The sequence below is a fragment of the Chaetodon trifascialis genome, chromosome 7 (assembly GCF_039877785.1).
Source record: "Chaetodon trifascialis isolate fChaTrf1 chromosome 7, fChaTrf1.hap1, whole genome shotgun sequence".
NCBI classification, from domain to species: Eukaryota; Metazoa; Chordata; class Actinopteri; order Chaetodontiformes; family Chaetodontidae; genus Chaetodon; species Chaetodon trifascialis.
Genome location: NC_092062.1, coordinates 29003187 through 29020891, shown reverse-complemented (window position 1 = coordinate 29020891; position 17705 = coordinate 29003187). Strand labels below are relative to the sequence as shown.

Genomic DNA, 17705 nt, shown 5'->3' with positions numbered 1-17705 from the left:
TTATGAACGGGCGTTTCTGCCTCGCAGTTTAAAGTGAGGCTATATTATAAGCTATACTGTGAACGCTTATAATTCACAGAAGGTCACGACACGAAGTTAAAGACAGATCTGTGACTTGTTCCCAGGCAGCGTACCGAACACAAACAGAGATATGGCTGGGTGGCCAGACTGCACAGAGTAGCTGTCCTGTAATCTACAGTCCAACAGCAGGCCAAAATGTCCATCAACACCTCTGTGTCCTCCCCAACAACGACCTCTGACCTCTGAACTGCTCACCGACAACAAACCAGTTTAACATGTTTTTGATTACTAATTTACAAACAAAATCATAAAAAACTTCTACGTTTTTGTTGCTTTTCTCTGTTTTCTATCTGTGTAAAATGTTGAGGACATGGACATTTTTTCTTTACTCTCTGACTTCTATACTTTCAGAATGGTTAATCAATTAAGTGAAAATGAACTGGAAAAAGTTAAATATATTAGTTGTATCCCTCAAACTGTGCAAGCTTTACATTTACTTTGCTGTCTTTGTGCCTTTAACTCTTCAGAAGAGCGGAATCTGCTATTTGTCCTGAGACAATAAGGCCGAGCTCTGCACTCGTGAGACAGTGATTTAAGATTGCTTTCTATCCGGGGACATTCGGCTAATGCCAATTTGACCTACAAAACACTAACACAGGTGAAGGCCTCGCACACAGGAAGGCAGCCAAGAGGGCAGAGAGAGATTAGCAACAGCATCAGTGATCCTGGTGTTAGAGCGCTGGTCTGTGGTGACTTGGTTTGTCAGGAGTGGGACCAACATCACAGCCAACATTGGACCCATTAGTGCCTTAACACTAACACACCCATTTTCATCTAACTGGAAAAACTGAATTAGAGCGAAATGCTCTGATGTTGAAATTTAGCCTCTTTAACTGCATCTGTTAATCAAATTAAATGTCACGTCCATCATGGCTGCAGTACAGATCTGTTCAAACCCCTCCGTGGTCTTGTCCCAGGTTTGTGACGCCTACTTACGAGACAAACTTGCCCACTTCCACCTGGATGATGGCGTTGTGAAGCTGGACTTCCAGGAGCTGGGCTTCCACCGGAACTCCCTCGCTGGACTTACTGGCATGTGGGGAGAAGATTCGCAGCATCCCCATGTAGCTGCCCACCACCACCTTGTCTGCAAAGTTAGAATGACAGAGGGGGAGAGATGTGGATGGCAGCTGTCACTGGATTCATCCTGCTAGCTCGAGGGCTAGCTCGAGGGCTAGCTCGAGGGCAGTGTTACATCATTCCTATCGCTTAAACATAGAAACCTGTCACTTTGGAGCAGGTCAGCAGTCAACTTTTACCCACATTAGACAGTCGAAAGTTGTGAAATAAGACACCTAACAACATCTAAACCTCAACATGGACACATGTCAGGCAAGGCGCTGAAGTCTGTAGGACGTGAGGGGGTGGACACTGACCGTGTCCGGGGCCACTGTTGTCCACATCTCCAACACACAGGCATCCCTGGTCAAACTCCTCCCCCTCGCCAAGGGCTGCCGACCACCAATCACGAGCCTTGAAGAGAGACATGCTGCCTCTGATTGGACAGAAAGAGGGAAAGGGTTAGAGCTCGTCTGCTGTGAACGGGACGCACGCAGACGTCCTGTTGATCTGCTCCTCTGTAATTTATGGTGACATTTTTCAATGAAAAATATAGTTTTCCCATTTCATAATGTAATAAATCTAAAATAAACTATCGACCAGCAGAAGAAATAAGATGCACACACAATGAAAGAGTGGATATGTATAGAAATAAGGACAAGAGGAATTTAATTAAGAAAAACAACTAATAAATTAACTTTTTTTTGCACAGAGGATTATATCAAAGCAGCTCCGGTAGAGCAGCTGGGCGGTGAGGTGCCTTGCTCTGGGGGACCAGAGCAGTGGGTTTTAAGGAGGGGGCAAACATTATTCCTCTCTTCCGTTCTCAGACTAATCCTGCTGGCAGAGAATCAAACCCTCAACCTTCATGTCACTACAGAAGCTCTACATAATCAGTTTGACCACTGGCACTTCGACAGCTTAGACCACTGTCCACTCCACGCTCTGTGCACCTGCAGCCAATGGCAGACCAGAAGACGAGTCACATGACCCCAGGATTCAGAGTGCAAGCACCGAGGGGGAGTGAGGAGGGGGGGCAAGCAGCTTTTCTACTTGCTAAGTGCTGAGCAGGTGGAACAGGCAGCTAATCCAGAGAGGGAATCCCTCCCATGTACAGCACGCTGTCACACATACGGGCGGCGTTAAAGGAACATTTCACCTTCTGCTCCCAAGAGATTGAAGAAAAGACAAATATTTAAAGGGCTTTGAGGGAAGCAGGACAGGGAGGGAGTATGGAGATGGTCTGAAAATCACTGCTACACGCAGCAGCATTAATTCTTTTGCTGTTGACAGCAGGGGGGCCATACTGGTGCAAATCCCTGCCTTCTTCACCCTTTCTTCACTGGCTTTCCTCAGCACAACCTGTTGCACAACTTTTTTTGAAATTGATCCAATCAATTAGATGTAAAATTTGCCTCTTTTAATGCTTTCTGCAAGTATTTCTGCTCTGGCATCTAAGGCTGTCCTCGCCCTCTTTATCCATCTGCCCTCTTGATAACAAACACTGACACTGCCTGTGATGTATGTTCAGTTGGATGGAAATGAGTTTCAGTTGAGATCCTGCTGAATTTCAGAAATCATTCAGAGAGAAAACTGACCTTTTATCTAATTTTGTATTCTTAAAAAATGTACAACACCCCACAGTGTTAACAGTGTTGAGTTTTTCTAGTCAAAAGCTGCAGTGCAGTTTCAGTTCAACATTCAAGGAAGAGGAAAAGAAATGAGCAGTTTGGCTGATGGTCGTTGTCGTCGGATGGGATTCAGCTTTGCGTAGCCTGCTCTTTAACTTTAAAAGCTCATAACCAGACACCTGTGGGTTTATTGTTTCATATCCAGGAAGATTCATGTTATGGTAAGTAAGTTCTCTATCACTGAGCAACAAAAAAACAATAAACTCAAGCAAATTAACTAAACATGCCTCAGGGAGCTGTGTTAAGTCGGGTACATATCGAGGGATCCTGCAAAGCTAAGTTAGCTTACGGTTAACGTCAAACGGCTGAATTAACTTTAGCTTAGCCGGCTAATTAGCTAGCTCTCCAAGTTACCTGGATACTAGCTAGCAGGTCAGGGGCAGTGTCGCGGCTGTTTCCGCAGTCTCTCCGCTCGTGACAAAAACACTTCCCGCTTTTTCTTACCCTCAGACGCACGAGCCAGTCCCTAAAACCGACGGTTTCTTACTCCTCGTTCACACAAAAATCACATTTCTCTGCTCTTGCTGGCAGCCACCGTCCTGTTGTCATGGCACTGACGCTCAACGGAGAAGCCGGGTGGTTGTGCGCAGGTCCGGAAATCGATGGGCTGACGGGAAAATGAGTTTTTGGACCACAGACCGTATTTATGGTCTATGACTGATGTCCAGCTGCCACTGAGTCAATAAGAAGTACTTTTTGTAACAGCAGAAGGTATTTTTGATTGGACATACTCAATCCAAATCTATGATATGAATTATTGTGTAAAAAATACACTTTTATTGAACTTGTAAAGGTGATGATAAACAAATAAACTCTGTGTAGAGTGTGTGGAGATTCAGAGTGTATGAATATGATATTAACCAGTGCAGCAAACATTTGCTGAGGTATAATGTACATTAAATGGAGCCAAAACAAAAGCATGATACTGAATAAAGCATACAGTATCACATGCATCTAATATTATGTAATACACGCACTACTTGTATGTACTTATATTTTGGATTTTATGACTATTTGCACCTCTGATTAGATGCTAAACTGCATTTCGTTGTCTCTGTGCTGCACTCTGACCATGTCAATGAAGCTGAATCTAATCTAATGTAATCTAAAAATAAATTAAAACATATAATATTCTGCAGCAGCATATGAGAAAGGCAAATTAGCTGTCATGTGAAGCTCCACTGCCGTTCCTGAGGATTGGGAAGGTGTTTTGCATGTATAAGTGCACTGGTCTATAATCTCATTTTATGATATAATTTGCTGTTTAATTATATGTTCTGCTTTCTATGTTGAAAAACCGAGGGCTCGTCCGGGATTTGAACCCGGGACCTCTCGCACCCTAAGCGAGAATCATACCCCTAGACCAACGAGCCGCCTGTCAGAGGACAAAAAACGTTGTTTCCAGAGTTTATCGTACAGCCGATGCCACGTTGCCTGCACGTTTCTGTTCTGTTTCAGCTTTATTTTGGAATTCCTGGTGACTGAGCGCCATCTACAGGCGCTTTGTTGTACTTCAGGCCTGCAGCAGCGGCGTCCACCTAAATGATGATCTTTGTCTGAGCAAGGCAGATTTTCCTCCTTCAGCAGAGATATATGCCACAAAATCTGCTGTTCAGGCCAATCCCACCGTATGTGATGGTGCCATTAATACTGATGTCACTGGACTGTTTTCTGATTGGATGCCATATTTCAGTAATAGTTCTCTTAGAGGCTCGTTCATTGTATTGTTTTCTTACTGCAGGGTAAAATGTGAAAATGTGTTATTTCACTTCTATTTTGTGAGGATTGATGTTTGACACCCAACACTAAGAACCTTGCTTTAATGGTGAGTTGGTATTGAAAGTTTCTCTTCTGTCTGACACAGGTGAGATTTACCTTTCAGGTAAAAAAAACCGAGGGCTCGTCCGGGATTTGAACCCGGGACCTCTCGCACCCTAAGCGAGAATCATACCCCTAGACCAACGAGCCATGCGTCCATGTTTGACAGATAACTAGTCCAGGCTTCAGGAGATGCCACGTTGGTCAGGTTTCTGCAAATGTTCCCAGTTCTTCACATCATCTTCTGGTCATTGACTGCCATCTGCAGGACTTCAGTGGTACTGCAGCACACTCATGTACCAAACTCAAAGAGTTTCCCAAAGAACTGTCACCTTCAGCCATATCCATGCACACATCTTCATCATCTCAACAACTACTGTACACATTGCTAAAAGTACTTCAGATACAAACACCCTTTCGAGCTACTACTACTTCACTTTGTACTTTATATGTTGGGAACTTCCTTGATTGGCCTCCACTGAAGTTTCAGACAGGGTATTACACTTTTCACAATGTTCATCTGAGAGCTTGAGCAACTCTAACATTTTGACATTAATCACTATCTGCTTAATACTTCTAAGACCATAAATATTAAAGGACTGATAGTGTGCTATGATCTATGTTAGTCCAGATGTCTGTGATCCAGTCGAGGCTCACAAAATGAGGTTTTATTGCATTTTCACACCATCAAAAAAAAGAGGAAGCCATCTGCTTATAAAAATACAACACACCGGTCGATGCCTCTGGAGATCTGTCCAAACGCAGTGAAAGACATTTCATATGAGGGCCACACATTCAGCAGGACACTACTCCCTGTTTTATTGATAGATATGCTTTAGTCTCCCATTTCTTTGACATTAACTCATCAATAAGAAAAGGCAACATGCAGGCAATAGCAGCACATTAAAAACACAAAGAGAACATTCAGCACAACATGTGGACAAACACTGACATTTTAGCTCCGACCCCCCCGAAAAGACCAAGACGAGCATTTCAGAGGTAGTGCTCAGTTTCAACCGCAGAATGAGAAGGTGATGGAGCTGACGGCGGGTTTACTGAGCCAGCCGTGTGCTTCCCCGTTCACTGACACACAATTCAACTATACTTTAGATATAACATTGTCATCTTACAGCACTTCATCTGTTACTTTGGTTCCAGAGGATTTTCCCGTCGTCACTCCCACCAACGAGCACCGAAGTCATCTTCAGTTGCACTTCATACCTCTGTAACCTCAAACACTGGCACGGAGAACACTCGATCGTGTCGGGGAAGCTCACAAATCCAAAAGAGCCTGAACGCGTCAGATGCTTCTTCTTCTGCAAGTCGATGTGATGCCAAATGAGCACGTTAGGGTTAAAAAAAACAAAACAAGTAAACATGGCTTTTCTGTGCAAGAACGTGTTCCTACATCCACAAATCCAGAGTGTTCACGTGCAGGCTGCTTCGCCCGCACACACAATTTAAAGTGCATTCCCTCTGATCAGCTGACCTTCATCTTTTTTCTTCCTCAAACTAACTCTGGTCGTTCTACTGCTGCTGTCACCGAGCGACACCTTTAAATATTTACTAGGAATTTTTCCGAGGTCCTTCATGAACTCAACTACTACCAAAAGCTCTAATGCAGCTCGGCTCAGGGTCGTAGTGCGACCTCATAGACGTGTAACACCCGAGTCGTATAATTACAGGAACTAAAGCATGCTGGGAGAGCTGAAGAAAACACTGGCCACCAGTTTCAGGGTATACAAATATTACCATATCAAAAATAATCCAATGAGTAACAATGACAAATTATAAAGACGGAGTGAGAGCTGGTGTTTGTTTTCTATCTCACTTTTGGTTATTTTTGTTTTTCATAAAACAACATCAGAAATGATTCAAAAGGACAAAACACAGCAGAGACAGGCTGCTGCTGCTGCTGCTGCTGCTGCTGTGTGGTTTAAAACAGTTCATTCAGGAGACGTCTTTTAAAAAGGTTTTTACAGGGTGGGGGGCGGCGGGGATCCAGAGAGAGTGGTGGGTTAAATAGTGAGTACTCTGGACCAGAGGCGAAGGTTTAAGTTGGTGTTAGAGGTCTGGAGGGGGCTGATGGGGGGAGGGGGAGGAGGAGGAGGAGGAGGAGGAGGAGGAGGAGTGGACCGGGCGGTGGAGTTATAGGACCTTCTGCAGGATGGCGTTGGGCACTTCCAGAGTCTCGTCCTTCACCAGGACGATGTCATAAGAGTCCAGATATTTGTCCAGTCGCTCCTCCACCTGCAGAGCAAGACCAGAGGAAAAGCGTCAGGCTTCACCGCTCGTTTCATGAATCCTCCCTGACCTCAGTTTATTCACCGTTTCTAAACACTCAATCAAATCAGCGTTAGAGGACGTCCTCCTCCTGCTTCAGGCCCCGCGTCACGTCCTACCTTGTCGTTGAGGAAGCCGATCTTGAGGATGTTCTCCACGTTGGGCGCTCCGTCGGCCATGCTGAGGTCCCCCAGCGAGTCGCCCATGAGGATGATGTTGCAGTACTCCTTCAGCTGTTTGAAGTACTCGGTGTTCCGCAGGGCGCCGTCGTGTTTGTTGTACACGTGGATCAGCTCGCCTTTGAAGCCCTTCAGGACGCCCTGTGAGACGAGGAGCGCGGTCGGCCACGACGTTACAAAGCAATTGTTAGAAGCAATAAAGCAAAAGTATTTTTATACTCTTTTGAATATAAAGTACATAAATACAGTTGATTTTAAGCTGTATCCTGTTTTTTACACGCAGTCACGAGGGCCTGCAGGACTCACGTTGTCGTCAAAGTCCATGAAGTTGGAGACGACCTTGATGTTGGGGTGGTAGACTCCGGCTTGGCGGATGATCTCCTCCAGGACGTCGCCCAGGCCGGCGGAGAAGATGAAGACAGGCACATCGTGCTGCTGCAGGCGGTCGAAGAACTGCTCGTAGCCTTCCCTGATACACAGAGCGGGACAAGCCGGCGAGAGGCGTCAGTCATTCGGCCATTGTGGTAAAAACAAAGTAGGAGGTGTGGAATTAGAACCTGAGCAGAGAGGAAGGTACTAACACTGGGTTCTGCTCTATACAGTAATTCATCCGGGCCGAGGACAGACGTCACATCGGATAAATACCCATAATGCAACAGCTGACTGAGTGTGGAGGTGCAGGTACCTGAGCGCAGCGTCAGACTCCCGCACCACCTCTGACAGCTTGTCTTTCTCTATCCGCTGCTCCACCAGCAGCGTGTGAGACTTGAAATACCTGCAAACACAATCAGACACGTTTTCAGCTGCCGCCCCCTGCTGGCTGTGAGCAGAAGCACAAACACAGCTGTGTGTGAGCCGGTCTCACCATTCCACCATGAAGGGGTATTTCTCCTCCATGGTGAGATGAGGGTCGATCTCGATGGGATAATATTTGTTCTTCAGCTGCAGCAGCTTCTGCCTGCACTCCTCTGTCACCAGCTTGCAGTTATCAATGATATCTGTGCAGACAGGCAGGAAAAACCTTTTTGTTTAAAGTGGAAACAGCTTTCCCCTGCTGGCTCATTCATTCATTCATTTAGTCGATGATGGAGACATGAAAGAACCACACAGTTAAAGCGAAGCTGACGGCGAACCAACCTGAACACAGAGGCTGTCGTCTTTCTGCAGCCATTACACTGAGCAATCAACTTTTACTTTACGGTGACGTGTTAGAGAAAAGAAACGTACTGTGGCACGTCGGGCAGCGCTTGCCGTTCACAGCAAACTTGCTTAACGTCATGTCGAAGTCTGTGATGATCTGTAACAGAGCCAAGAACGCTTTGTTCAGCAGAAGCAGAGAAACGCATCGATCAGACTCATCAGATCCCTGAACGGTGCTAAACTCAAAGATCATGCAGCTGCTAAAGGCCTGTGAGCGTCACTACCAGCAGGGGGCGCAGCTGCACCACACGCTGGCTGACAGGGCGCCATCAGGAAGCAACGTCCTACCTGCAGTTTGGAAGCTCCTCCTTTGATGAGGCCACAGATGATCTGCTCCACCCTCTCAGGGTCCCTCATGTGGACCGTCGTCTTCTCGAACTGAGGCATCTGGAGGGAGACGGAGAGAGGGAGGACAAGTTATTACAGGCTGACGTTTCAACATTCCTCCAACGTCGATGAGGCCAACGGGAAAAAACTGGAAAACGCAGCAGGATCATCACGACCGCTTCGCCTCCTGAACAGCTGCTTCAGCTTTAAGAGGCTCCTCACAGACTGCAACCTTTGGCCTGCAGGTATCTGTGGTTAGAGCTCCGGTATGAAGACGAGGACGAGGATGAGGAAGAGGATGAGGATGAGGATGAGGATGAGGACGAGGAAGAGGAGACGTTTCTGGGCTGATTTGGAATTTGAGACAGTTTAAACTAAGGAATGAGAGAGTTCAGAGTGATAAAACCTGCGACATGTTTGGCCTTTATATGCCAAACAGCACAGGAAGAGGAAGTGAGTGAGTGAGTGAGTGTGTGTGTGTGTGTGTGTGTGTGTGTGTGTGTGTGTGTGTGTGTGTGTGTGTGTGTGTGTTGAGGGATATGAAAACCGTGAACACACTGTTCCCTGGTCCACACACACACACACACACACACACACACACACACACACACACACACACACACACACACACACACACACACACACACACACACACACACACACACACACACACACACACACACACACACACGCTCACGGAGGGGCTGAAACAGCTGATGTCTGGAATCTGCCGGTGTTGTGTAACAGGCTGAATGAGCACATGAACAGCCACAGTGACGCCCTGCAGACGGGGTGAACGTCAGCCCTTCATCAACGCAAGCTCGGCCTGACCAGAGCACAACGGACAGATCTGTCCTCAAAGACTGTCCACGAGGACGACGTCTGCGGGAAACCAAAGTTTAAATAAAGTTTGCATCCATCACTGGAGATGACGGTGAGCCTGATGTAAGAAACACAAGCCTTCTTTGAATTTCAGTCCACTGCTTGTGGATTTGACAGCTGTTCCTGGATCAGCTGACCGGACAGACAACAACAGTCTGCCCGCCGCCTGCGGGCTCAGCCGGTGGGAGTGACTGTTCAGTAACCGAGCTCCACACACCTCGAGCGTCGAGCTGTGTGAGGCGCCGTCATGTGCTCATACCATGAGAACTACTTCAGGAAATGTCTCCTAAATAATCTTATTACACGATAAATACGTTTGAGCGCCGCCGTCGGCCCTCTCTGACGTCAGACGCTCAGGTTTAACAGAACAAAGAGCTGATTGGCTGACAGCAGGTGAACGTTCAGTCAAGCGAGATGATTTTATTTCTGATGAAACACACAAACAGACACACACTGAAACCACGCCTCCCCCACCGCCGGCGCCCCCGCCCTGCACAGCCTCCAGCAGTCTTACATAAGCAGCGTCAGTTTTCATAGCACCTCATAAATCACTCTGATCCTCCAGAAACACGACAATTCCACCGAACCGCCGGCCGAAAATAGAACTCAGCTCCAGCCTGCGAGCCAACGAGCCTCTCGCTCACACAAACACACTCATCAGAGCACCCGAAACAAGCTGAGGTGTGCAGAGCAGAGAGGACAGGCTCCTTCTCCCATTGGTTCTTCACGGACAGGTTTGAATGGGACGACCTGTTCTCCCTGTACGGGGCCGTAAAGTCTGCAGCTCAGGGACAAATATGATAAGACTGCAGAGGGCGTTGTCTCCTGACGGCGATCCAATTCAGACCCCCTCCTCCTCTGAGCAAACTGGATCTCCTGAAAACATGACCTGCTGAGACAGTACACGCAATAACACAAAGCGATACTGTCAAAACACTCGACGAGTGTAAGTGACGAGTGTAAGTTTTTCAAATTACACACGATCGTCTGAGCGCGAGCCCGACGCAACACGACGAGCCGGCAGGAAGTTTCACAAGCAGAGAACAGTGAAAGCATCCGAATATCCCAAGACATGCAGGAGGATTTCAGACACACACACACACACGCACACACACACACGCACACACGCACACACACGCACACACACACACATACACACACATACACACACACACGCGCGCGCGCTTACCTCAGGGTTGTTGTCACAGCTAAAACAAGAGTGAGGAAAAGATTGTGTGGCTGCAGAGGGCTTATATATCTACAGAGACGGACGGGGGGGGCGGGGGGGCGTTGCCTGAAATAGATTAGCAACATAACCCCTCCCTCTGTCAGAGAGGCTCAAACACACACGCACACGCACACACACACCCACAGTACAAACAGACGCTGAATGGGGTCAGTCAAAAGTGACATTTGGAAACTATCCTTGTTCCAGTAATGTGACCTTTGACCCCATGAAAAGAAACCTTTAAAATCAATCGGAGAGGGAGGACCCGGTCCAGCACTGCTACTGCTGAGCACACACATTTTAACACACAACACGCACCCCCCAAAGAGGACACACACAGTAAATAGCTTGACGGTGCATGACAGGTCACGAGGGTCAAGGTTCAGTGTGAGCGTCAGGCTGTTTGGTCTCACATAGGTGGATCACATGCAGCTAACGCACAGGCTTCTCACACGCGCACGCACGCACGCACGCACACACACACAGTGTCTGATGTGCTCCTCCCTGCTCACACAGATGCACTAACGTGTAGACACAGGCTGCTTGAGTCTCAACATGTCCACCGCTTTGCTTTACTTACATGTACACACAAGCACAAGCACACCAACAAACACACACACACACACACACACAAACACACAGATGGATTTTCGTGTCGAGCAGGCTCTGGATGGCCTCGAGGCCAAAAGGTTAACGCAGATTCCTCCAGCAGAGCATCTGTGGGATCAATGTGATCAGTAGAAGAGTGAGAATGAGCCCCTGCAGGTATCAGTGAGGACAGACAACATTTCCTTTCTTTTACAGCTGAAAAGGTTCATTTATTAGCAATAAAACACACAATGACTTCAAACAACACACTCGATTTCACTGCAACCAGCAGCTAATGTTAGCAAAGCTGAGCTACATACTGACGTATGACTGACACACTGCGTCTGTTCTCTTCATGTGCTACTGTTATGCTACATTAGCATTTAGCATCTACTCATGTTAGCCTGCTTGTGGCCACATTTGTTACTGTTTTGTACAATGAAAAGGTGGGGACGGGGACTGTTCGTCTTGATTACTGTGCAGAAGAGTAAAATACTGAATGTCTGGGACTTTCTCCCAGCAGTGAAGGCAAATCTAATGTCTGAACTTTGAGCCTTTGTGTCCTCTTCATCATACATGCCGTGCTTCACCAGTGGACCAGTGAGCCGAGCAGCACGCTAAGCCAAAGCAGGGACGCGGAAAACCTTCATGGGTCCACAAGAGTGAGCCCAAAGCGAGACACTGAAAACCACTCCTGACCTCTGAGCCATGTCAGGCTCTGAAATCGAGAGGCGGAGGCGAAGGATCATATTTAAAGTCTTCTGTGAGGACGGGCTGATTGACGCGCCTGATTAGATGCGATTCAATCAGCAGGAGGTCAGCTGTTCGTAGCGGGGGTGTACGACCTCCTGGTCTGTGTGAGCTAACGCTTCATGAGTGCAGCGCTGACGCTTCATCCCAGCTGAACGAGGCTTCGCTCCCTGATGTCCACAGAGACAGGAACATGAGACACCTCGTCCTCTCCTCTGCTGACCTCCGCTGCCTCGCATACCACAACTCCCACAAACTGGGTCAACACTCTGATTACGCCTCATCACAACAACAGTCCGTGTCCTCGCTGTGCTGCAGGCTCACGGAGACGCAGGTCCACTGACCGGACCTGGATTTAAAGAGGAGCAGGAAGTGTCACCTTCCAGGTGTGGTTCACTCTCTCAGGACCTTCCTGTTCCGCTTCCTTCCTGTGCAGTCCTTCTTCTTCCTCAGCGTTGGCTCCATCTGCACGTCTTCACCTGCGTTCTTCAGCTGTGGGATCTGCTTCCTCAAAGCCAAATCTAACCTGGATGCAGCGTTTCAACATGTTCAGGTCTGAACCCAAACCCTCACCGTCGGCTCCGCCCCCACGTTGTTTCTCTTCTTCTGTTTTCCTCAAACAGAAGCGAGTAGAAAACAGCAGCAGTCTGTTGCATGGGCGCAAAGATGGCGGCTCGGTGAAAACAATGCAGCAGAGAAAAGTTCCTGAAACCACAGCCGCTCCTACTCCGACATCCAACAAAGTAAAGTTGACTGAGTTATTTCTTTAGGCGAAAACTTAAAACTGAAAGTGGTCTGAAGTCTTCATCAGTGACACACACACGCACACACACGCACACACACGGCGACAGCCATCTGTTTCCCCTGATAAAGCAGCATGGCTGCTGGGCTTCAGACTGTCCTCCACCGGAAAGCTTCGCCCTCTGACGTTCCTGTGATTCAGGCTTTCTACGTCTGCACTCATCACTTCAGTTATTCGAGGACAAAACTTCAGTTTTCAAACTTTCTTTGGACCCAAAATGAGAAATGAAGCCAAACTGCAGTTCCTCGAATGGCCACTTGAGGCCAGCACCAAACGCGAGATCATCCCCAAAGAGACCAGAAGAAAGTCTGGCCTTGCAGTTAAACTGAGGCTCTGCTGTGCCCTCTGGTGGTCACTAGGATGAAACACACTCCAGCAGGTGTGTGTCACTGACACCAGAGCACACTTTTCATTCAGCTTGACGGGGGTGGGGGGGTTCAGGGCATGACAGGCAGCACTCATTGGTGTTACGAGTCACAGCTTCAGGATCGAAGGTTTACATTACACCAGTTGATCCAAGTCCATCCTGTGCCATTCAATCTGGACCTTCTTACTTCTTTCAATCATTCACTGAGTAAAAATACCAGTTATTTGCTTCTCTTCTCATCTTTCCTGCAGCGCCAACATGGCCTGAACTTCAGAGCACCTCCGCTGATGAAGGACCGAATTCCTTTAGAGAGACGTTTGGCTCCTTAAGCTTCAGAGAAAATTACCTTTGACCTTCTTAGCACTGTTTATGTTGACAAACAAACAAACAAAGTGAAGCTGTGACGAGCTGCTCTGTGCACAAAACCATGGCAGCTTTAAGGAGCGTAGGAAAGACGGCGCCTTGTTCGTCTGCGTCCTTCAGAAATGACTCGGTGGATTTAGAGCAAGTCGCTCAGCGGAGGAACGTCGAGAAAGCCCGGTCATGTGGTTCAGGGAGGATGTTTGTGCTTCTGCAGTGTTCATCATCAAAAGCAGATGGTCATGGTTTCCACGCTGAAGGTCGCGACAGGAAACGAGCGAGCTGCTTCCACCCTGAAGCCGCAGCGGCCGCGACATCCCAAAACTCACCACGCAGGTTCATTCTTTGACCAGACGAGCGGAGCTGCAGGTTGGTTATCTTTAGTTTAGTTTAACTTTAGTTTCTTCTCTGATACTTTGCATCTGTGACGGTCTGCGGCCGCAAAGCTCAAATCCAGGATCTGACGCTCTCCTCTGTCTCTCACTCGACTTGATAAGTTCACACAATCGTTGGCTGCACAGCATCAGTGAAGCTGACCTGGAAGCTCTGAAATCAGCCTCGATGTGACTTCAGATCTGTTAACGAAGCTAAATCACGTCAGCAGCCAAACAACCAAACGGATGAAGAGCTGAACGTCTCCTGCTCACTCTCATCACCTTACTTTGACGTATTTAACAATTTTCATGTCACAAACTGTTCGGTTTCTAAATCAACAATGATGCAAGCAACCAGGTGTAAAGTGGCCGAAGGTCAAAGGTCACGGGAACCTCAAACGCATCATGATGGACTGAACACAAAGAACTGAGTTCAGTTTGATTTGACACGAACAGACGAGCTTCACTAAAAACTCCACAGCTGTTTGTCAAAGCTTTCCTGTCACACAGCATCAGGCTGCTGCAGCACGACGGCCATAAAAGCACCTGACAACGACGTCATCAGCACTTCCTGTCAGGGAAACTACAAGCAACACACCGCCAAACGTCTGTCTGACGACTGTGAAACCTCATCATCTGTAACTGATCGAATGTGAAAGGCAGCAGCTGATGAGGAGGTGTGTGTGTGTGTGTGTGGGGGGGGGGGGACGCACACAGTACACACCTGTACAGCTGGAGCCACATAACTCAGACATGAATCATATAGACTGTAACAGAGATTCAGTGCACAGCAACGCCTTCTAACGTTGGCAAAGTTCAGTCTAAATATCTCCCGTAAGGTCTGGTGAAAGGGTAAAAGACAGAACATCTTTCTTGGACTGTTTATGTCCTTAAAGGGCCATTTGAGGGACGGTGTTTAAGTTCACTTCACAGACTCCTTATAAAACCTTTATAAACTATAACTAAAAAAGTTCACAAAGTCTTGGAAAACTGCAAATGTTAGTTTCCTTACAGCTGGGCCTCGTGTGCAAATGTAGAAGAAAGAAGGGTCAGTGAACGCATCATAACGCAGAGAGGAGACGGTACCAATGAGACTGTTTTCACTTTTGTTCTGCTGCACAGGAACATGTTTAGAACATAAATTACTGGATGGATGTACAAATGTTACTTCATGTTACTACTGTGAAATCACAGCAACGTGTTTGTTGTGTGCCACTCAATGACATCTCTGTCCTTGAATCATAAATCCTGACATGTGGCCTCTTCCTCCCTCTCTGTCTGTCTGTTTGAAGTTCTGTTTTCCAGCAGCCTGATTCCAGTCGGACAGGTTTGAAGGCTGGACTGAGGGTTTCGTCTGTGCTGCTGCAGCTTGCATAACAACAGACAGCAGCAGCGCGAAGCCGGTTTTCCACGACGGTCAAAGAGCTGCAGAGAGCTTCAGTGTCACGGATGCTCGGCTGTCAAGGCTTCCTGCTGTCACACAGAAAAACTGCCGCTTTCTCCCGGAGAACAGCCCGCGCGTGACCTCTAAAAACAGCTGCTGTTTTAAGGAACATTCGCGGCTGCGCAGAGAATCGAACAGCTCCACTGATGTCAAGATACCAAGGACACAGTGCCACGTTTCCGGGCAGGATTTTCATAATAAATTCGCACGTGTCGCAATGTTCTGTGGGTGCTACATTGGTTAAAATACAACGACTAACGTCTTTAGTATATTATTAATTCTCTCTGGATTTTCATTGTAACAGATATTATGTTGTTTATTTCAAGAGTCTACAAACCAAAGTGCAGATGTTCTCAAACTAGGAACACTTCACCCAGCGTGGCTTCTATTTGACAAACGGAAGGGCGTCAAAAAGTGGACGGCATGGATGCAAATACCAACACCGGCACCAAACTTTTAACTCTGAATGTAGCCTGTTAGCCGAAAGCCCCATAATTCATCGCTACTAATTTATAATTATCCTGTAACAAAATAGTTTAACGGGGTCGTAATAGTTGAATTACTCTAAAAAAAATCTTCTCAAAACTGTCAAACAGTGCGCGCCTTTATTTTGAAGTACACCTTGTCGACTTCCTAATACTGATCTGCCTCTGGTTGTCTTGACGCAGCTGAAGCGTCCACTTTTACTCACCATCTCTATAATCCTGGTTTTCTTGCCCGCCCGCTTCTTCTTAGCGACGATGTACTGGGCCAGGACTACGCCACCGAACAGGGCACAGACGCTGGCGCTGGCCGCGGCTCCGACCTTCACCACGGCCGTCCTGTCCATGACGGTCCGCTCCTCTGTTACTCCACCGACCAACCGCCGCCTGCCCGGACAGTTCCCGTCCTGCCTTCTGTCAATAGGCGCCTTCCTACTGGTGGAAACACGCAGCCAAAGATCGTCTATGCTGCGCTGACCAGTCACTCTGGAGAAATTTCATTTTTGGCGGCCAACGCAATCTGAATGATCAGCAAAGCAGAATTTAATACCAAACTACCGTGAATGACAAATTACACGACTTTAGTTCCTTTCAACCGTTGAGCAAATGCTATTTAAACCAGATCTTAATTAGTACGTTACTTAGCAACAACACATGAGCTAGCAAACTTGTCAGGTAGGCTAATGTTTCCAGATCTTTCTGTTCCGCCTCGTTTGCGCTTCACACGGACTGATTACCTGCATGCACCCTAATCCCACTCAAACGTGACTACGGACTACAACCGGAAACTAGAACGCTTCTGATGCCAAAATCTTGTCCCTCGTCTAAATGCGTAGGCAGGTGTCTGTTTATAGGGATTAGTTTCCCCGTTTTCACTGTATTATTCAAAATAAAACACTTCCGTTTGTACAGGAAATTACAAAACAAAAGTCATTAACGACATAGAAGTTAATCAATCAAGGTCCACATTAACACAGGGAGAACAAGAACCATTAACACATTTTGGATGATCTCGTTTCAGGCTCTGACTGAAGTTTTCTTTCAGTCACGATGCCACATTAGCCCTTTCACAGTGAATATATGGAGCCATTTCCATTGGTTTTCAAAAGACATATTTTGTACTTTGACTTGGATAGTTTTCAACACAAAAAATAAAAAAAATTCAGTAATTAAGTGATCATAAAGCCTGTATTGTACATGTAGCTCACAGTCTCATTAGGTGCAAACAAAAGCCTATATGGTGTGTATTTATAGCATTAATATTCTGTGTAAATTACTAATAATCATTTTGGAAAGTTATTATCTTAACGGGTCTGTGTTATACTGTCTGTCCTGTATATTCTGCTAAAGGGACTAATGTATAATTTGAACATTGTGCTCTTTTCCATGTGTTTCCTTTTTCTATAGATTTGGAGAAAAAGTTTGATTTACGGCAAATGATATATTTCCAGTGGTGTCAAGGTTTTCATCCCACCAGTTAATTTCATTAATTACCGTCCTCTCTCTGACTGAAAATGTGTGTGTGTGCATGCGTGCGTGTGTGTGCGTGCGTGCGTGCGTGTGTGTGTGTGTGTGTGTGTGTGTGTGTGTGTGTGTGTGTGATATTTATCACATTGTGGGGACAAAAATATGTTTACACAGTCACATCGTGGGGGGGCACCTCCTTTATGGGTCAGGTAAGGTTTAGATGAGGGCAGATTAGATTTTTAACTCTGGCAGCAATGATCCTTCGCATTGACTCATCAAGTAAGTTGCTTTGAGACATTTCAAAGGCTAGCATAGATGTTCAG

General features: G+C 46.9%; 2 protein-coding genes and 2 non-coding genes across 4 annotated transcripts in view; all 4 read right to left on the bottom strand.

The window, feature by feature from the left end:
• The window catches only part of bbs9 (Bardet-Biedl syndrome 9), a 128241-nt gene extending 124857 nt beyond the window's left edge, over window positions 1-3384 (bottom strand). Inside the window, exons 1-3 of the mRNA XM_070965548.1 lie at window positions 3276-3384; window positions 1458-1576; window positions 1018-1168 (exon numbers count right to left, since the gene is read on the bottom strand). Coding sequence (XP_070821649.1) covers window positions 1018-1168; window positions 1458-1569 — 263 coding nt within the window. The 5' untranslated portion in view covers window positions 1570-1576; window positions 3276-3384. The remainder of the gene's footprint in view (window positions 1-1017; window positions 1169-1457; window positions 1577-3275) is intronic.
• A 748-nt stretch (window positions 3385-4132) lies between these two features.
• trnap-agg (transfer RNA proline (anticodon AGG)) lies at window positions 4133-4204 on the bottom strand. The gene has a single exon. It is a non-coding gene; the product is annotated as a tRNA-Pro (tRNA).
• Window positions 4205-4727: 523 nt separating this feature from the next.
• Window positions 4728-4799, bottom strand: trnap-agg (transfer RNA proline (anticodon AGG)). Its single transcript has one exon. It is a non-coding gene; the product is annotated as a tRNA-Pro (tRNA).
• Window positions 4800-5445: 646 nt separating this feature from the next.
• nt5c3a (5'-nucleotidase, cytosolic IIIA) lies at window positions 5446-16325 on the bottom strand. The gene is made up of 8 exons (XM_070965575.1): window positions 16125-16325; window positions 8600-8698; window positions 8339-8408; window positions 7977-8109; window positions 7797-7886; window positions 7418-7580; window positions 7052-7252; window positions 5446-6899 (listed from the first exon to the last, which is right to left on the bottom strand). Exons 1-8 carry the CDS (start codon window positions 16260-16262, stop codon window positions 6798-6800), a joined length of 996 nt encoding a protein of 331 aa, XP_070821676.1. The 5' UTR covers window positions 16263-16325; the 3' UTR covers window positions 5446-6797.
• Between the last annotated feature and the right edge of the window lie 1380 nt (window positions 16326-17705).

Bases quoted from the DNA above. Each gene is read 5' to 3' on its own strand.
- nt5c3a (XM_070965575.1), bottom strand. From the start codon at position 16,262: ATGGACAGGACGGCCGTGGTGAAGGTCGGAGCCGCGGCCAGCGCCAGC. The intron at 8,699-16,124 runs GTGAGTAAAAGT...GTCTCCCTCCAG, and splicing joins AAACCAGGATTATAGAGATG to ATGCCTCAGTTCGAGAAGAC. The intron at 7,581-7,796 runs GTACCTGCACCT...TCTGTGTATCAG, and splicing joins GAGTCTGACGCTGCGCTCAG to GGAAGGCTACGAGCAGTTCT.